Here is a 14,440-nt window from a genome sequence, read left to right as displayed (position 1 = left end):
TTGCTGACCTCAAAGCAGCTAATCTTTGTCATTACCCAATGGTTCAACCTGGGGTTTACCACATAAATTCCAAAAAGGAACTCAATCCTCAACCTCTGTCTCAATTTATGACCTCAGCTAAATGTGTGGATCTTGGTTTTTCATTGGATACAGGAATTCACAGGATTAAGATATAGAGAATAAATGTCTACTATGTGTGCAGACACTGATTTAGACGTGGAAACACAGAGATGATTCCAATAATAAGATACTTCCTGTCTTCAAAGAACTCTCTGTCTAGCTAAGGAGGGAGCCAGACATAAGCAAATGACATTACACAAAAACGGAATCAGTCTTTAACACATGGGTAAAGATGTGAGAGAATTCACACTTGGGAGAATTCAGGGTGAACTGTGATGGTGACTATCAGTGATCTCTTTGCCAATATACACCATGCATATTAAGCTTGGAAAGACAGGTAGGACTTCATTGGGATAGAACCTGATGGTTTAGCAGGAAGAAAAAAAAAAGTTTGATACTCTGACTGTTTAGTTCTACCTGGCTCTGATACTTTAACTAGAGCGTCCCTCTGGGTGGCTCTCTGTGCCTTAGTGACCACATCTGCAAAATGGGCATCATCACAGTACCTGTTACTGACCATCAAATGAGATAAGATAAGCATAGCACTTAGCCTCCTGCCTGGAGTAAGATAGTGTCAATAATTGCTGATAAATATTCATCAGGGCTTGGAGAAGAAAATGGCAACCCACTCCAGTATTCTTGCCTAGAGAATCCTGCGGACAGAGGAACCTGGTAAGCTGCTGTCCATAGGGTCACACAGAGTCGGACACGACTGTAGCGACTTAGCATGCATGCATGCATTGGAGAAGAAACTGGCAGCCCACTCCAGTGTTCTTGCCTGGAGAATCCCAGGGACAGAGGAGCCTGGTGGGTTGCCGTCTATGGGGTCGCACAGAGTCGGACATGACTGAAGTGACTTAGCAGCATTCATCGGGGCTAGACAGGAATTTTCACGGAGAGAAAAACGGTATGGGAAAGAACATGGAAGTGGAAACACATGGATTTAGAAGAACAGCACAGAGACTGGAGCTCTGTGGTGGCCTCAAAGGCCATTTTCATGAGGAGGAACACTTCTGTGGACACTGGACAATCTTTCAAGCCATGGAAGGAGGAGAGTGACATAATCAGAACCAAGTTATAGGCACTAGAGAGGTAAGAGTCAAGAGGAAGAATGACTGGCTGGAGATCACGGGGTGGACAGAAGGATGAAGATGAATTAGGCAATGATGGGGGTAGCGGTCGTCAAAGACACAGTCACCCGGGAGGTCAGAGGAAGAAGGAGATGGAGATGATGCTGACGATGATGGGGAGGAAAGGGAGGAGGAACAGGGACAGATCTACTTTTGATTGCATGCTGGCTGGGCACCGTGCTGAGATGTTATGGCAAGCTGGGCAGAGAGGAATGGCTTGGAAAAAGTGACGAAACTGCCCCAAAGTGTTAGGTAACGGCAGAACCAAAATTTGAATCTAGTCTAACTTACCGCACTCCTACTTTGATGACTAGATTCTCCGGGCAATGAAAGAGTGGGTCCAAACCCTACTCTGTGACCCCAATCTGAGAATGTCTCCCATGAGAACATCCTATCTCATACTCTCTAAAATGACACCAGCTACACTTAAAGCATAGCCCCCTGCTCTGCTGCTGTGATGGGCACGTTCCATAGATTGATGCGAATCTTCCCAACCACTCGAGGAAATGTAATTCATTCCCATTCTCAGAGAAGGAGGCTGGGGCCCAGAGAAGGGATCTTTACACCCAGGGACATAGGTCCTCTCTCTGCAGGGCCTCAGCTGAGGTGACTTCTCAGGGAGACAGTGGTGTGGGTTCTTTGAGCAGAGTGAAGCTGGGGGAAGAGGGCACCGTTCTTCCTGGGACCTTCAGAACCTGGGCAGAGCCAGTGGACGTCCTGGCCAGAGGTGCCCGGGGGACCTACCTCGGGGCCTGCTTCTCCTCTTCCGCCTCCCGGCTGAGATGCTGCGGGGTGCTGACTGCAGCTGACCGATCTCGATGGGCGTGTTTGCGCGGAAGCTCTCCTTGAACTTCTGCATCAGGGACTCCACTGGCTCCTGCGTCGCCTCAGCCGCCGCTACAGGGTGGGCAATGGGGCTAAAGTTAGGGCTTGGCCCACCCTCAGTCTCTGGAGAATCAATCTTGGGTCCCTCCACCCCCTGTGTGTCTGGAGCTCCCTCCCAGACCCAGTGATGATGCAGGAGTCATGGAGACCAGGAGAGATGAATCTGCTATCCTACACATTTACTGATGCAACACCCACTATGTGTTCAAGGGCACTGCCCCCATGCCCTTGAGATATGACGGTGAACACCATCCATGATTCAAGGAATCCACGGCTTGGTAGGACACATATCCAGGCATTGCCAACACAGTGCAATACTCCTGTGATGGGAGAATACAGAGTGATGGGAGAACAGGAGCACCAGGAAGGTCAGCTCACCCATCCTAGGAATCAAGGTGGGCTTCTTGGAGGAGACAATACCTCTGCCGAGACCTTAAACAAGGTTAACAGCTAGCAAATAAGATAGAATCAGGGTAGAACTGCTGACAAGATTTGGGATAAGAGAGTGACCTGGGTGGAAGGAGAAGCACATGCACAGACCTGAAGCCACAAAGAACGCAGCGCTTGAGTAAATCAAAGAAGTTCCGTGTGGCTGCTATGGAGCCTGGGCACAGCAGATGAGGAAGCAGAGGCCAGATCACCTTGAAAGCCACCCTGATGAGTGAAGACTTTTATCCCAAAGGCAAAAGGTGATCATCAAAAGGTTTTAAAGAGGCAACTGATATGTTCCAGTTAAGTCCCTGTGATAACAATTGCTAACCAGAGTATGGAGTACACAGTCAGAGGCAAGGAGAAAGGCCAGACAGAGGTTTTTGCAGGAGCCAGCCAGAGACAAGGAAGCCTGAACCAGAACAGGGGCAGGAAAGGCAGACAGCAGGCCTGGTGCCAACATCATTTCAGGAGACTGGTGGCTGAGCTGGTAAAGAATCCGCCAGCAACGTGGGAGAGCTGGCTTCGATCCCTGGGTTGGGAAGATCCCCTGGGATCTTCTGAACTGAAGGCTACCCACTCCAGTATTCTGGCCTGGAGAATTCCAAAGGGGTCGCAAAGAGTCAGACATGGTTGAGCGACTTTCACACACAAACACACACCACAGTGCGGTGATACACAGACTGCGTGGTAGAGGAGCCCCATCTCACTAAGGGAAACTGCAGTTCCCCCCAAACAAGGCGGACAGCTTGCTCTAAGCTACCAAGCAGTAGAGTCAAGCCTTCTAAACCCTACTCCGATGGTCCATTTGTTTCAATACCCTCCAAGGAGCTTCCGGTAGCCATATTTTCAGAAATTTCCAAATTGAGTCTGGTAGAAAGTTACAGAGAATGGAGAGAGTGATGTCAAAAGGGCAGAGAAAAAAAGTTGAAAAGTGAAAAAAAAAAAAAAACACAGAAGAACTTGAGAAGGAAGCAGAGAGCCAACATAAAAGAAAAGGAGAGGAAATGAGAAAGAAGAAAAGGAGATTGGCTGAATGGTCTCTGTGCCTTTGTTCTGAGAAATCCCCAAAGACAGTCCTGACTTTGAAATCTTCAGACTCAGCCCTCCCTCCACTGACGTCTCCAGAGGCCGGAAAAGTTCTTCAGTTTAAGCCACCTGCTGTCTGATGACAAGGAACAGGATGTGCCAAAGATTCCTGTTTCTTTGATGGACCTTTTCCAGAGTGGACAAAGAAGGCTTCTGAACATCCCAACACCAATTTTAAGGAGATCCTGTTTTCTCAGTAAGTTTTATCAGCTTAGACACAAATGTGTCTGCAGGGTAGCTCATACCCAGAGGGCTGGTTTGGGTATCAGACTCTGAGAAACCTCATCTTTAGGGACATAGAAGGGAATCTATGCTTGCTAAGGAAAAGACAGTGGACAATACAAGTGACCCTGTGGTAGCACAATGTACATATATGCCTCTCTTGATGCCCACATCCCCAGGCATCTCAGTTAAGTCTACTTAAAGGAGAGCCAAGAAGAAAATCCCAAACATAGATCTACACGCCAACCCTATGATACAGAATCGTCCAGCAAAAGCCTACAGTCCCTTCTGAGAAGCATAGTCACGACCAATCCTGATGCTTTAAACCTGGAAAGGAGAGTGATCTGCACAAAATGATCAGAGTTGGGCTATCCTGTGGTCCAAAGTCCAGAGCAAGTCACAGTCTGGAATACACCAAGGTTGGGGGAGGGGGAACCCATACACATCTGTCAAGATCCATGGATTCATATTCATCTCCACACTCATTCATTCATTCTACGGTATTTTCCGCAATATGTCTTGGTCTGCTTGGCTCACATAACAAAAATGATCGACTGGACAATGCAAACAGATCGGATTCTCATTTGAAGATGGCTGTCTTCTGACTGTCTGTCCATGTGGGCTTTTCTCAGTGTATCCATGCTGAGAGGGAAGTGGGGAGAGAGGGAGGGAGAAATGGAGATGGATGTCTTCCTCTTCTTATGAGGACACAAACCCTAAGGTTAGGACCCCAACCTTATGTTCTCACTTAATTTTAATTACCTATCAAAAGCCTTGTCTCCAAATACAGTCACACTGGGGGTTAGGGCTTCAATATGTGAACTGTGGAATACATGACTCAGTCTATAGCAGACTACATTTGGAGGTGGGACCTTTAGAATGTAATTAAGATTAATGAGATCATAAAATCGGGGCCCTAATCATACAGCACGGTGGCCTTAGAAGAACAGAAGGATTTTCCCCATCTCCCATGAGGACACCAAGAGAAGGTGGCCATTTACACGGCATAAAGACAGCCTTCACTAGAACCCAACCATGCTGACGCCCTCCAGAACTGGGGAAAGGTAAACGTCTGTTGTTTAAGCCACCTAGTGTTTTGCTAGGGTGGGTCTAGAAGACTAAGTCACCATCACATTGGGGGTTAAGGCTTCAGCATATGCATTTAAGGGGGATGTAAACTTTTGGTCCATAACAGGGTAAGATGGTAGAAAAAACAACAAATAAAACCCCTTTGCGATGCTCACCATGTGGGCAGGAAGACCGGCAGTAATGACATAATGGCAGAGAAATGCAAAATTTGCAAGTAATACGTACCAAAAGGGAGAAGTGGAAGATGATATAAAAGGCTATGTTGGAGGAATAGCCTTTGTCTAGGAAAGTCATGGAAATTTGTTTCAAGGAAGTGAGCAGCAGGACTAAAATCTAGAAAGAGTATGAGTTAATCAGGTGAAGAGGGAGCTCCAGGTGGGGCTGCAGGGGAAGATAGCAGAGGAATCAGAAGAAAGAGTCTAAACAAAGACCCCTTAGGGAGAAGGAATGTGGAAGGGGCTTCAATTACCACTGCAGCTGAAATGCTGAAAGCAAGTGCTATGAGGTCATCTAGAGAGGTAGGAAATCCCAGCACTACCGCTAACCCTGACCTTCCCCCTAACCCTCACTCTCCTGGGTCTTATCAAGGAGAGGACACGGTGAAGGTTTTAGATGGCAGATCTTCGTTGAGGGACGATGGGTCTGGTGGCAGCAAGAATTCACTGGAGAAGGTCAGAAATGGAAGTGAGAAGGCCAAGGAGGAAGGTGGTGTCATAGCACAGAAGTCCGTATATGAGATATATGCGATCTAATCCATGTATGAGATGCTAGAGCAGCAGAGGTGGAGACAGAAATAAAGGAGATGGATCAGGAGAGAGAGCAGAGACAGAAGTGGCAGAGTAGGGGAGACGGAGCAAGGTGAGAGTTATTCTGTAGGTGTAACTCCTACAGGAGTGGCGACTGACTGCAAGGGGAGGATAAGGGAGAGGGAGGGAGAGAGGATGACTCCGGCTCTGGCAGAACAAGGCGCCTCTCAATGAGAGGAGAGACGTCGGAAGAGGAATGAATGTGAGTTTAGTTTTAGGGAAGAGCACTTGATGCCTCCCAGATGTCTGCATGGAGAAGGGTTGAGTAGATGTGGGTCTTGTACTCACAAGAGAAAAACTGGACTCTGCGGAGGCTCTACACACGCATTCTTTGAAACAGGTAGAAAGGGAGTGTGTGTAATGATTAAGAACATCAGCTTCTGACACAGTGTAGGTTATGGAACACAGAACCATTCCTGACCTGCACTATCCGATCTCTCTTTCACCCCTAGACCCATCTTCCAACCACAGGTTCATTCTGCTCCTTTCCATTTCCTGGAGGCAGACCCTCAATGGGCTACTTCGCAGGTTTTTGATAACTGGCTACTGGTTGAGTTCACCCAGGGAGATGGCCTGGAAGGATCTGGGAGGAGGAGATTTGAGGGGATGTTTTCCCTTGCTCCTTTCCTGTTTCCACATCATATTTCTGATGGAGACTGGGGCCCTTAGGGCTTCTCTGGTGGCGCAGATAGTAAACAATCCACCTGCAATGCAGGAGACCTGGGTTCCATCCCTGGGTTGGGATGAACCCCTGGAGAAGAGAATGGCAAGCTACTCCAGTATTACTGCCTGGGGAATCCCATGGACAGAGAACCGAGGCAGGCTACAGTCCATGGGGTCACAAAGAGTTGGCAAATGACTGACCCTCCACAATCATAACTTCTGCCATGGCCCCTTTTCCACAACCCAGCTCTCACAGACTCTAGTAAAACCACACCCTCTCCCTGCCCCTTCAGTTCTAGGAATTAGTAGTGGGCTTCCTGATAGCTATTTTTTTTTCCTGGTTCCTCCCTGTTGATTCTCTGCATTCTGACTCTTCTCTATAAATAGTCACTTCATTGAATTCCTCCTAAAAATCCCATTGGAGGACGCCTTCTTTGCCCAGCTGGAACCTCGACTGATACATCATCCCTTTTCATCGTGGCTCTGACATTCAGCAACTCCAAAAGGTCAGCCTCTTCCCATCCTGTTATTTCTGCTTGACTTTCTCCTAAGCTGATGCCGATCTGACCAGCTGGGAGCATAGGAAGATACACAGAGAGGCAAGGTTTGCTCCCCTGGGCTGCAGGGGCTTCTGATCCCGACCACAGCAAATCCTATCCATCTGTTTGGCTGCTCTCGCCTTGGTGGCAGCGCCAGGAGCCCAGACAGGCTTAGAGCGGGAAGTGCTTATGCAAACCCCTCCATGGCCTCTTTTATCCTCTGTGCCACTCTCTCCTGCCCCCGTCCCTCTCAATCCCATCCGGTAGCTCTATCAATATCAATATATCAAGTTGTCCAAACAAGCCACATTACCTCCTGGTACCCGCTGAGCTCTGCCTCCCCAGAGCAGCAAAATGCTCACCCGTCGCCTGGATGAATGCAACAGATGGTACTTAATCTGAGCATCGCGGCAGGCCCGGGAAAGGGAGGGGGAAGTGGGGGAGTCGGCCTCTTTCTAATTGACATATGAGAGATTGTCAAGCTTAATGGGAATGAACCGCTGGGGCCTGAGGAGACTGAAGCCCCAGCCCCCAAGCCAAGATGGAGAAAAGAGAAGAGGAAAAAGGTGCAGGGAGGAGGGAGATGAAGCAAGAATGCAAAGGAAAGCTGTGCTCCGCAATCAAGGTCAGGGCGTGAAAACGGAGAGATGGAAGAGTGGAAAGGAGATAGCTGGAAAAATAATAAAGAGAAGGGGAAGGGAAGGATATGAAGGACGGGGAGGAGACAGAGACAGCGAGAGGAGGGCGAAGACAAGGCGGACCTGAATGCCTCTGCAAAGGCGGAAAGGCTGTGTTGGTTTTCAGACACCAGGCAAGCTCCAGCCCTATACTCCACCCGACAGAACGGGCACTGCATGCCCTGCCTACACTGGTATTCACCAAGGCCACATTCAAACACTCATGCACGGTTCTCTGTCCAACACAGACTGTGAGGTCTACCACTGAAACTTGTCTGGGTTTGGGTTCAGGTTCCTGTAACAGCTTTATGATCATCCTCTTTAACATTTCTAGATTCATCCAGTCTATTTATGAAGAAAACTCACGATTCTTGCAAAACTCACCAGTTCTCTGCCAGGCAAGGAGGCTGACTTTTTTTTTTTTTTTTTTTTACATTTGCTCACTTAATCCCCCTAACAGCTTTGAAAAGTGTCATTAACTGTTTAGAAATGAGGAAATTGACGCCTAGAGAAGTTAAATAGTCTCCGAGGATCACACCCTTGAAACTGGCAGAGCTGGGACTTAGACTCAGGTTATGACTGGTGGCTCGGGGAAGGCAATGGCACCCCACTCCAGTCCTCTTGCCTGGAATATCCCATGGACGGAGGAGCCTGGTGGGCTGCAGTCCATGGGGTCGCTAGGAGTCGGACATGACTGAGTGACTTCACTTTCACTTCTCACTTTCATGCATTGGAGAAGGAAATGGCAACCGACTCCAGTGTTCTTGCCTGGAGACTCCCAGGGACGGGGGAGCCTGGTGGGCTGCCGTCTATGGGGTCACACAGAGTCGGACACGACTGAAGCGACTTAGCAGCAGCAGCAGTATGACTGGAGGCTCAGATGGTGAAGAATCTGCCTGCAATTCAGGAGACCCAGGTTCAGTCTCTGAGTCTGGAAGATCCCCTGGAGAAGGGAATGGCTACCCACTGCAGGATTCTTGCCTGGGGAACGCCATGGACAGAGGAGCCTGGCGGGCTGCAGTCCACGGGGTCGCAGAGTCAGGCACGACTGAGTGACTGACACTTCACCTTCACTGTGACTCAGAACCCGTCTCCATTCACTGCACCACCCTGGCCTACCTGGTGGACGGACACGGACATCCTGTCTGTGAGTTTGGAGATGCCTTCTTTGGGCCTGGGACGTGACTCTGACAGCTTAGCCACCCCTCTTACATCAACTGGACAAGAAGTCCCCTGCAATCTGTTCCTGGCTGGAGCCAGGGGCTCACCTTGGTTAAAGTCCGATCTGCTTTGCCAAGGAACCTTGTTCAGCGTTGATGGTCAAGACTCCCCAGCCTGGAAGGCCTAGACTCAGCTCATACCCCACGCTGTCAGTCCTGCTGCCCTACAGAGCTACGCTCAGAGAACCAACTAGCAGGTAGGCATCACTTGTCCATACTGCGTAGTGCAATGTGTGAGAAAGTCTCCCCAAGTTCCAGTGTCAGCTCTGCCAGTGAATGATGGAGCCACTCCCTTCTCATTTACAACCCTCAGTTTCTCTAAACGTCTGCAGGGTTTGGGGGAGGATTAAATGTAATTATGTACATAAATTGTCTAACAGAGCTTCTAGAATGCAGTAAGTGATCAACCCAGCTTCCTCTCACTCTTCAGCTTCATGATTGTTCAGTTCATTCATCCATCCATTCATGTATTCATTCATCATGAAAGGCATCTGCAATACAAGATACTTACTTTGAAAATTACTTTAGGTATATATTTCTCCTTTTACTCAGAGGTGAAAATAGAGGCACCAAGAGACAAAGTCATCACAAAACGTCAGCAGCGGAACAAGGTCCCACACTGAGGTCTCCAATTTCTACTTCTGCATCCGGTTTCCCCAAATTATAGAATAATATGCATCTCAGACCTTGTGATGATCGATTTTATGTGTCAGCTTCACAAAGCTGTAATACCCAGATATTTAGCCAAACATCTCCCTAGATGTTTCTGTGAAGACATTATTTAGATGAGATTAATACTTTAATTAGTAAACTTTGAGTAAGATGGCCCTCTCTAATGTAGATGGACTTCACCCAACTAGTTGAAGGCCTCACCAGAAAAAAGGAGAAAGGAACTTCTTCCGAGAAGAAAGGAACTCTTGCTAGCAGACTGCCTTCAGACTTCAGCTGCAACAATTCTTCCCTGGATTTCTAGCCTCCTGAGTGAATGAAAGTCGCTTAGTCATGTCCGACTCGTTGTGACCCCGTGGACTGTAGCCCACCAGGCTCCTCTGTCCATGGAATTCTCTAGGCAAGAATACTGGAGTTGGTTGCCACTCCCTTCTCCAGGGCATCTTCCAGAGCCAGGGATCAAACCCAGGTCTCCTGCACTGCAGGCAGACTCTTTACCATCTGAGCCACCAGGGAAGCCCCCTCTAACCTCCTAGCCTACCCTGAAAATATTGGACCTGTCAGTCTCCACAGACACAGGAGAAGATTCCTTACATCTCAACAGATTGATACAGGATGTATCTAATAAACAGGATGTATCTAACCAATGATGATGTGTGTATACACATATGTATATGTATATGCACATACAGGACGTCCCAGGCGGCAGGAGTGGGAAAGAACTGCCTGCCAATGCAGGAGACATGAGTTCCATCCCTGGGTCAGGAAGGTCCCCTGGAGAAGGAAATGGCAACCCACTCCATTATTCTTGCCTGGAAAATCCCCGTGGACAGAGGAGCCTGGTGGGCTACAGTCCATGGGGTCGCAGAGATGGACACGACTGATGGACTAAGTGCCGCACAGCACAGGCCATCAGAGAAGGCATCCCGAACATGGAGGACACCTCGGCAGGAAGATCTGGTATACATGGAAAGAGCCATCAAACATGGAAGGCGTGAGAATCCAGTTCCAGAATCCAACATTCCCTCTCATATAGGAATCATCTTTTCAATAAAGAAGTGGCAAAGAAAACAGCCAGGGTTCCCTAAGCAGATGAGAATGCTCTATGACTAGAATAAATTTAAAACCCATGTACATTTTTTTTTTTTTTTTTTAATGACCAGCTCTTCCCAATTCTCAGGGATAAAAACTGATGGATAGGATTTTCTCACTTTTCAGTTTTCTCTTCCACGAACTGTCTTAAACCTTTGGTGCCTGGCACAACTTATCTTCAAACAAGTGCCTGCAGACAAGACAAATGAACAAACAGCAACAAATATAAATTGAAAAACTTGGGACTAGCCTTTTCTTATATATATGATCTTGGGTCTGTCAGTTAATCCTGCAGACTTGTAGGGTGGTAATAATTTCTGCTGGAGAACTGCACTGAGTTTGAATGATGGAATTAAATGCAGTGATATTTTCCTCTGCTCTGTTAAAAACACAATACCTTCCAGGTTCCACAGTACCTAGCCAGGACACAGATGGTCTCTAAGATTCCTTCCAGCTCCATGGCCCTGTAGTTATAAATGTAAATGAAATGTGCTTTCAACAAGATGGATGCAATAACCACAGGCTTAACTGCATGCTTCAGTCTGCAAAGCACTTTCACCCCTCTCAAAAAACGCTGTCTTTGTGTGTGAATGTGTGGTTGTTATTTGCTCAGTCATGTCTGACTCTTTGTGACCCCACAGACTGGAGCTCACCAGGCTCCTCTGTCCACGGAATTCTCCAAGGCAAAATACTGGACTGGGTAGCCATTCCCTTCTACAGGGGAACATCCTGACTTTGGGGTCAAACCTAGGTCTCCTGCATTGCAGGCAGATTCTTTACTGTCTGAGCCAACAGGGAAACCCAATGCTGTCTTTGCCATTACATAAGGACCATAGAGGCAGAGGAGTTTCCCAGAGGATGGGCTGGAGTTTATACCAGCAATCAACAAGTCCTGTTCAAGGGAGAAAGGATCAAGCAACTAGCCAGGCTGGGCCAAAGACTTCTTGGTCACTTTATTTTCACCTTTGTAGCAAGGCATGGCCATGGAAAGGCTTCAGAACTAGCCACAGTTTGGAATGTTAGCTATGTTTCTCATTAGCTGCGAAACTTGGGTAAATTACTTAACTACTCAGAGCCTCTGCTTCTTCAAGTGTTAAAATGAGGTTTGCAATTTCAACTCCATAGAGCTGTTTTTGGATTAAATGAGATGTTAAAAATGCTTATCACAGTGCCTGATACAGAGTAAGCATTTTAAAGATGAGACTTAATATTGTTACTGCCAAAAAGATCTTAAACCATCAGTCACAGCAAATCCAGATCTTCTACCCAACCCCAGATGGTGTGTGTGTGCCTAGAATCTGATGGAACAAACTCACAGTCACCAGTCAGATTCTTCTCCTAGATTCATTCTTTTCGTAACTGCAAAGGAAGGCCATGCATGTGGCTCAGCACTCCTTAGTACTAGAGGGCCACCCGTACTCCACAACTGGAATTCTTCATCTGACACCATTCTTGGGTGCTATATCCTAAGGTGGGCATTCGGGATACAGAGATAAATTGAAATATAGAGCCTTCTTTCAGAGAAGGCAATGGCAACCTACTCCAGTACTCTCGCCTGGAAAATCCCATGGATGGAGGAGCCTGGTAGGTTGCAGTCCATGGGGTCAGGTGGCTAATAGTTGGAGATGACTGAGCGACTTCACTTTCACTTTTCACTTTCATGCATTGGAGAAGGAAATGGCAACCCACTCCAGCGTTCTTGCCTGGATAATCCCAGGGACGGGGGAGCCTGGTGGGCTGCTGTCTCTGGGGTCGCACAGAGTCGGACACAACTGAAGCAACTTAGCAGCAGCAGAAGCAGCAGAGCCTTCTTTAAAACACAAGACTGTTTGGTGAAAGAGACAAATAGAGATAAGAAAAATATACTGTACTAAATGCCCAGTGATGAGATGGCTGAAAATGAGTTTTCTAATTCCTTTTGCAAGTGGAAAAGCTATAGAGAATTCCCAGAGGAGCTGTGAACTTGCCTGACACTTAAAGAAGGCAGAACCAGGTAAAGAGGATGACAAAAAGAGTAGAATCAGCAGGGAAAAGGGGCCAAAAAATGTAGAGAAAATCCTACACGGTTTGGTTTTTCAAGAGCTTCAAGTGAGAGATGATTGTACAAAGAACATCCACCCTTGAGCAAGGAAAGTGGGCCTGGCTCTTTCTGTGGACTCCTACCTCCCTGCCTGGTTCATTTCAGTTCAGTCGCTCAGTCATGTCTGACTCTGTGGCCCCGTGGACTGCAGCACGCCAAGCGTCCCTGTCCATCACCAACTCCCAGAGCTTAGTCAAGCTCATGTCCATTGAGTCAGTGATGTCATCCAAACATCTCATCCTCTGTCGTCCCCTTCTCTTCCCACCTTCATTCTTTCCCAGCATCAGGGTCTTTTCAAATGAGTCAGTTCTTCGCATCAGGTGGCCATGGTTCAAAAGGTCCGTTTCTTTTGAGAGCCCTGCTAGCCAGCTTCACGACCCTCTCCTGTGCTTTTTTATTTATCTCAGACACTCAGGGTGTAGCAAGGGCATGCAGTTTAGGAATCCAATAGACCTGGGTTTAACCTCTGCTCTATCACTTATTCATTACAGGACTCGACACCTCTAAGCCCCAGTTCTCCTTAAGTAAAACCTTGAGCATAAATCTGTCTCAGGAACTGTGTAGTTTTGTTTCTTTGGGCTTCCCAGATGGCACTAGCAGCAAAGAACCTGCCTGCCAATGCAGGAGATGTAAGAGATATGGGTTTTGATCCCTGGGTCGGGAAGATCCCCTGGAGCAGGGCATGGAAACCCACTCCGGTATTCTAGCCTGGAGAATCCCATGGACAGAGGAGCCTGGTGGGCTTTGGTCCATAGAATTGCACAGGGCTGCAAAAGCCACAAAGAGACTTCACAAGCGCATTTGTTTGTTTAGTTATTTTGGTTAAGATTCAAAGCAGTAATATAGTAAAGTGTTTAGCACAGTATGCAAAATGGATTAAGCATTCAACAAAATATAGCCTCTATTATCATTCTTGCTAGTCAGCTTAAGTGAGATAAGCTTACAGAAGGTCTTGCACGGGGTCCATACTTAATACAGACTAGGTTCTCCATTTCCCTGTTGGGTAACTTGTTACCTTTGACAAAGAATGGTGGATGCTAACTCCTTACTGTGCTCTCATGTATAAATCTGACCGTCATCTCTGACTTTAGCTACTCCCACGGCTTGCACCCCATGTGAACCAAACCCCATGGCTACACCTGAGATTTTCCCGGCCATAATCCAGGACCAGTGTGTGGCTATTACATTAGGCCTGGAAATCAAGCCTCTGCTCATAGTCCTCCGTCTGTTCTCATATCTTGCTCTTTCATGCTCATCAGGTGTGTGCTTTGACTTGCAATGTCCTGAATGTAGGGCATACTGTGGCAAACGTAGAATTTTGTATACGTACATATAAAGAGAGAGAAAGAGAGAGAGACAGATCTGTTGCTCATGAAGCTCCAGCTCCCTGATTTTTAGCCCAGAGCAGAGGATGCTGAGCCAAAGACAAGAGGATGTTGTCTTTCTGGCAGCTGGCTGGCATGGAAGGGAGAATCCCACTCTCTTACTCCTATTCCCTTCTTTCCCCCAAATTTTATCTCCTCCTGGTTTTAGTTTTCCCCCAGAGAGTTAGCTTGCATGTTTCTGGTTGATCCATTACTGAGGGTCACCTAAATGCAGCATCCTAGCTTGCCAAGAAATCTCAATAGTCATATGATCATAAGAACAATAACAGTTACCATTCTGGAGTGTTTATAATGCAGCAGGTACTATTTGAAAGTCAACAAGCCATGGCTGGATATAATTCTCAT

At 47.4% G+C, this 14,440-nt stretch overlaps 1 protein-coding gene across 4 annotated transcripts in view; it reads right to left on the bottom strand.

The window, feature by feature from the left end:
* ASTN2 (astrotactin 2) overlaps positions 1-14,440 on the bottom strand; it is a 993,079-nt gene that overhangs the window by 695,024 nt on the left and 283,615 nt on the right. For 3 of the 4 annotated variants that reach the window (XM_043927598.1, XM_043927599.1, XM_043927601.1), the window contains exon 4: positions 1,995-2,147. The exons of the other annotated variant lie outside the window; for it this stretch is intronic. In XM_043927598.1, the coding sequence (XP_043783533.1) occupies positions 1,995-2,147 (153 nt within the window). The remainder of the gene's footprint in view (positions 1-1,994; positions 2,148-14,440) is intronic. 4 annotated transcript variants of the gene reach the window in all.

This window comes from Cervus elaphus, chromosome 16 (assembly GCF_910594005.1).
Source record: "Cervus elaphus chromosome 16, mCerEla1.1, whole genome shotgun sequence".
Taxonomy (NCBI): Eukaryota; Metazoa; Chordata; class Mammalia; order Artiodactyla; family Cervidae; genus Cervus; species Cervus elaphus.
This window is presented reverse-complemented; position numbering and strand designations above follow the sequence as displayed.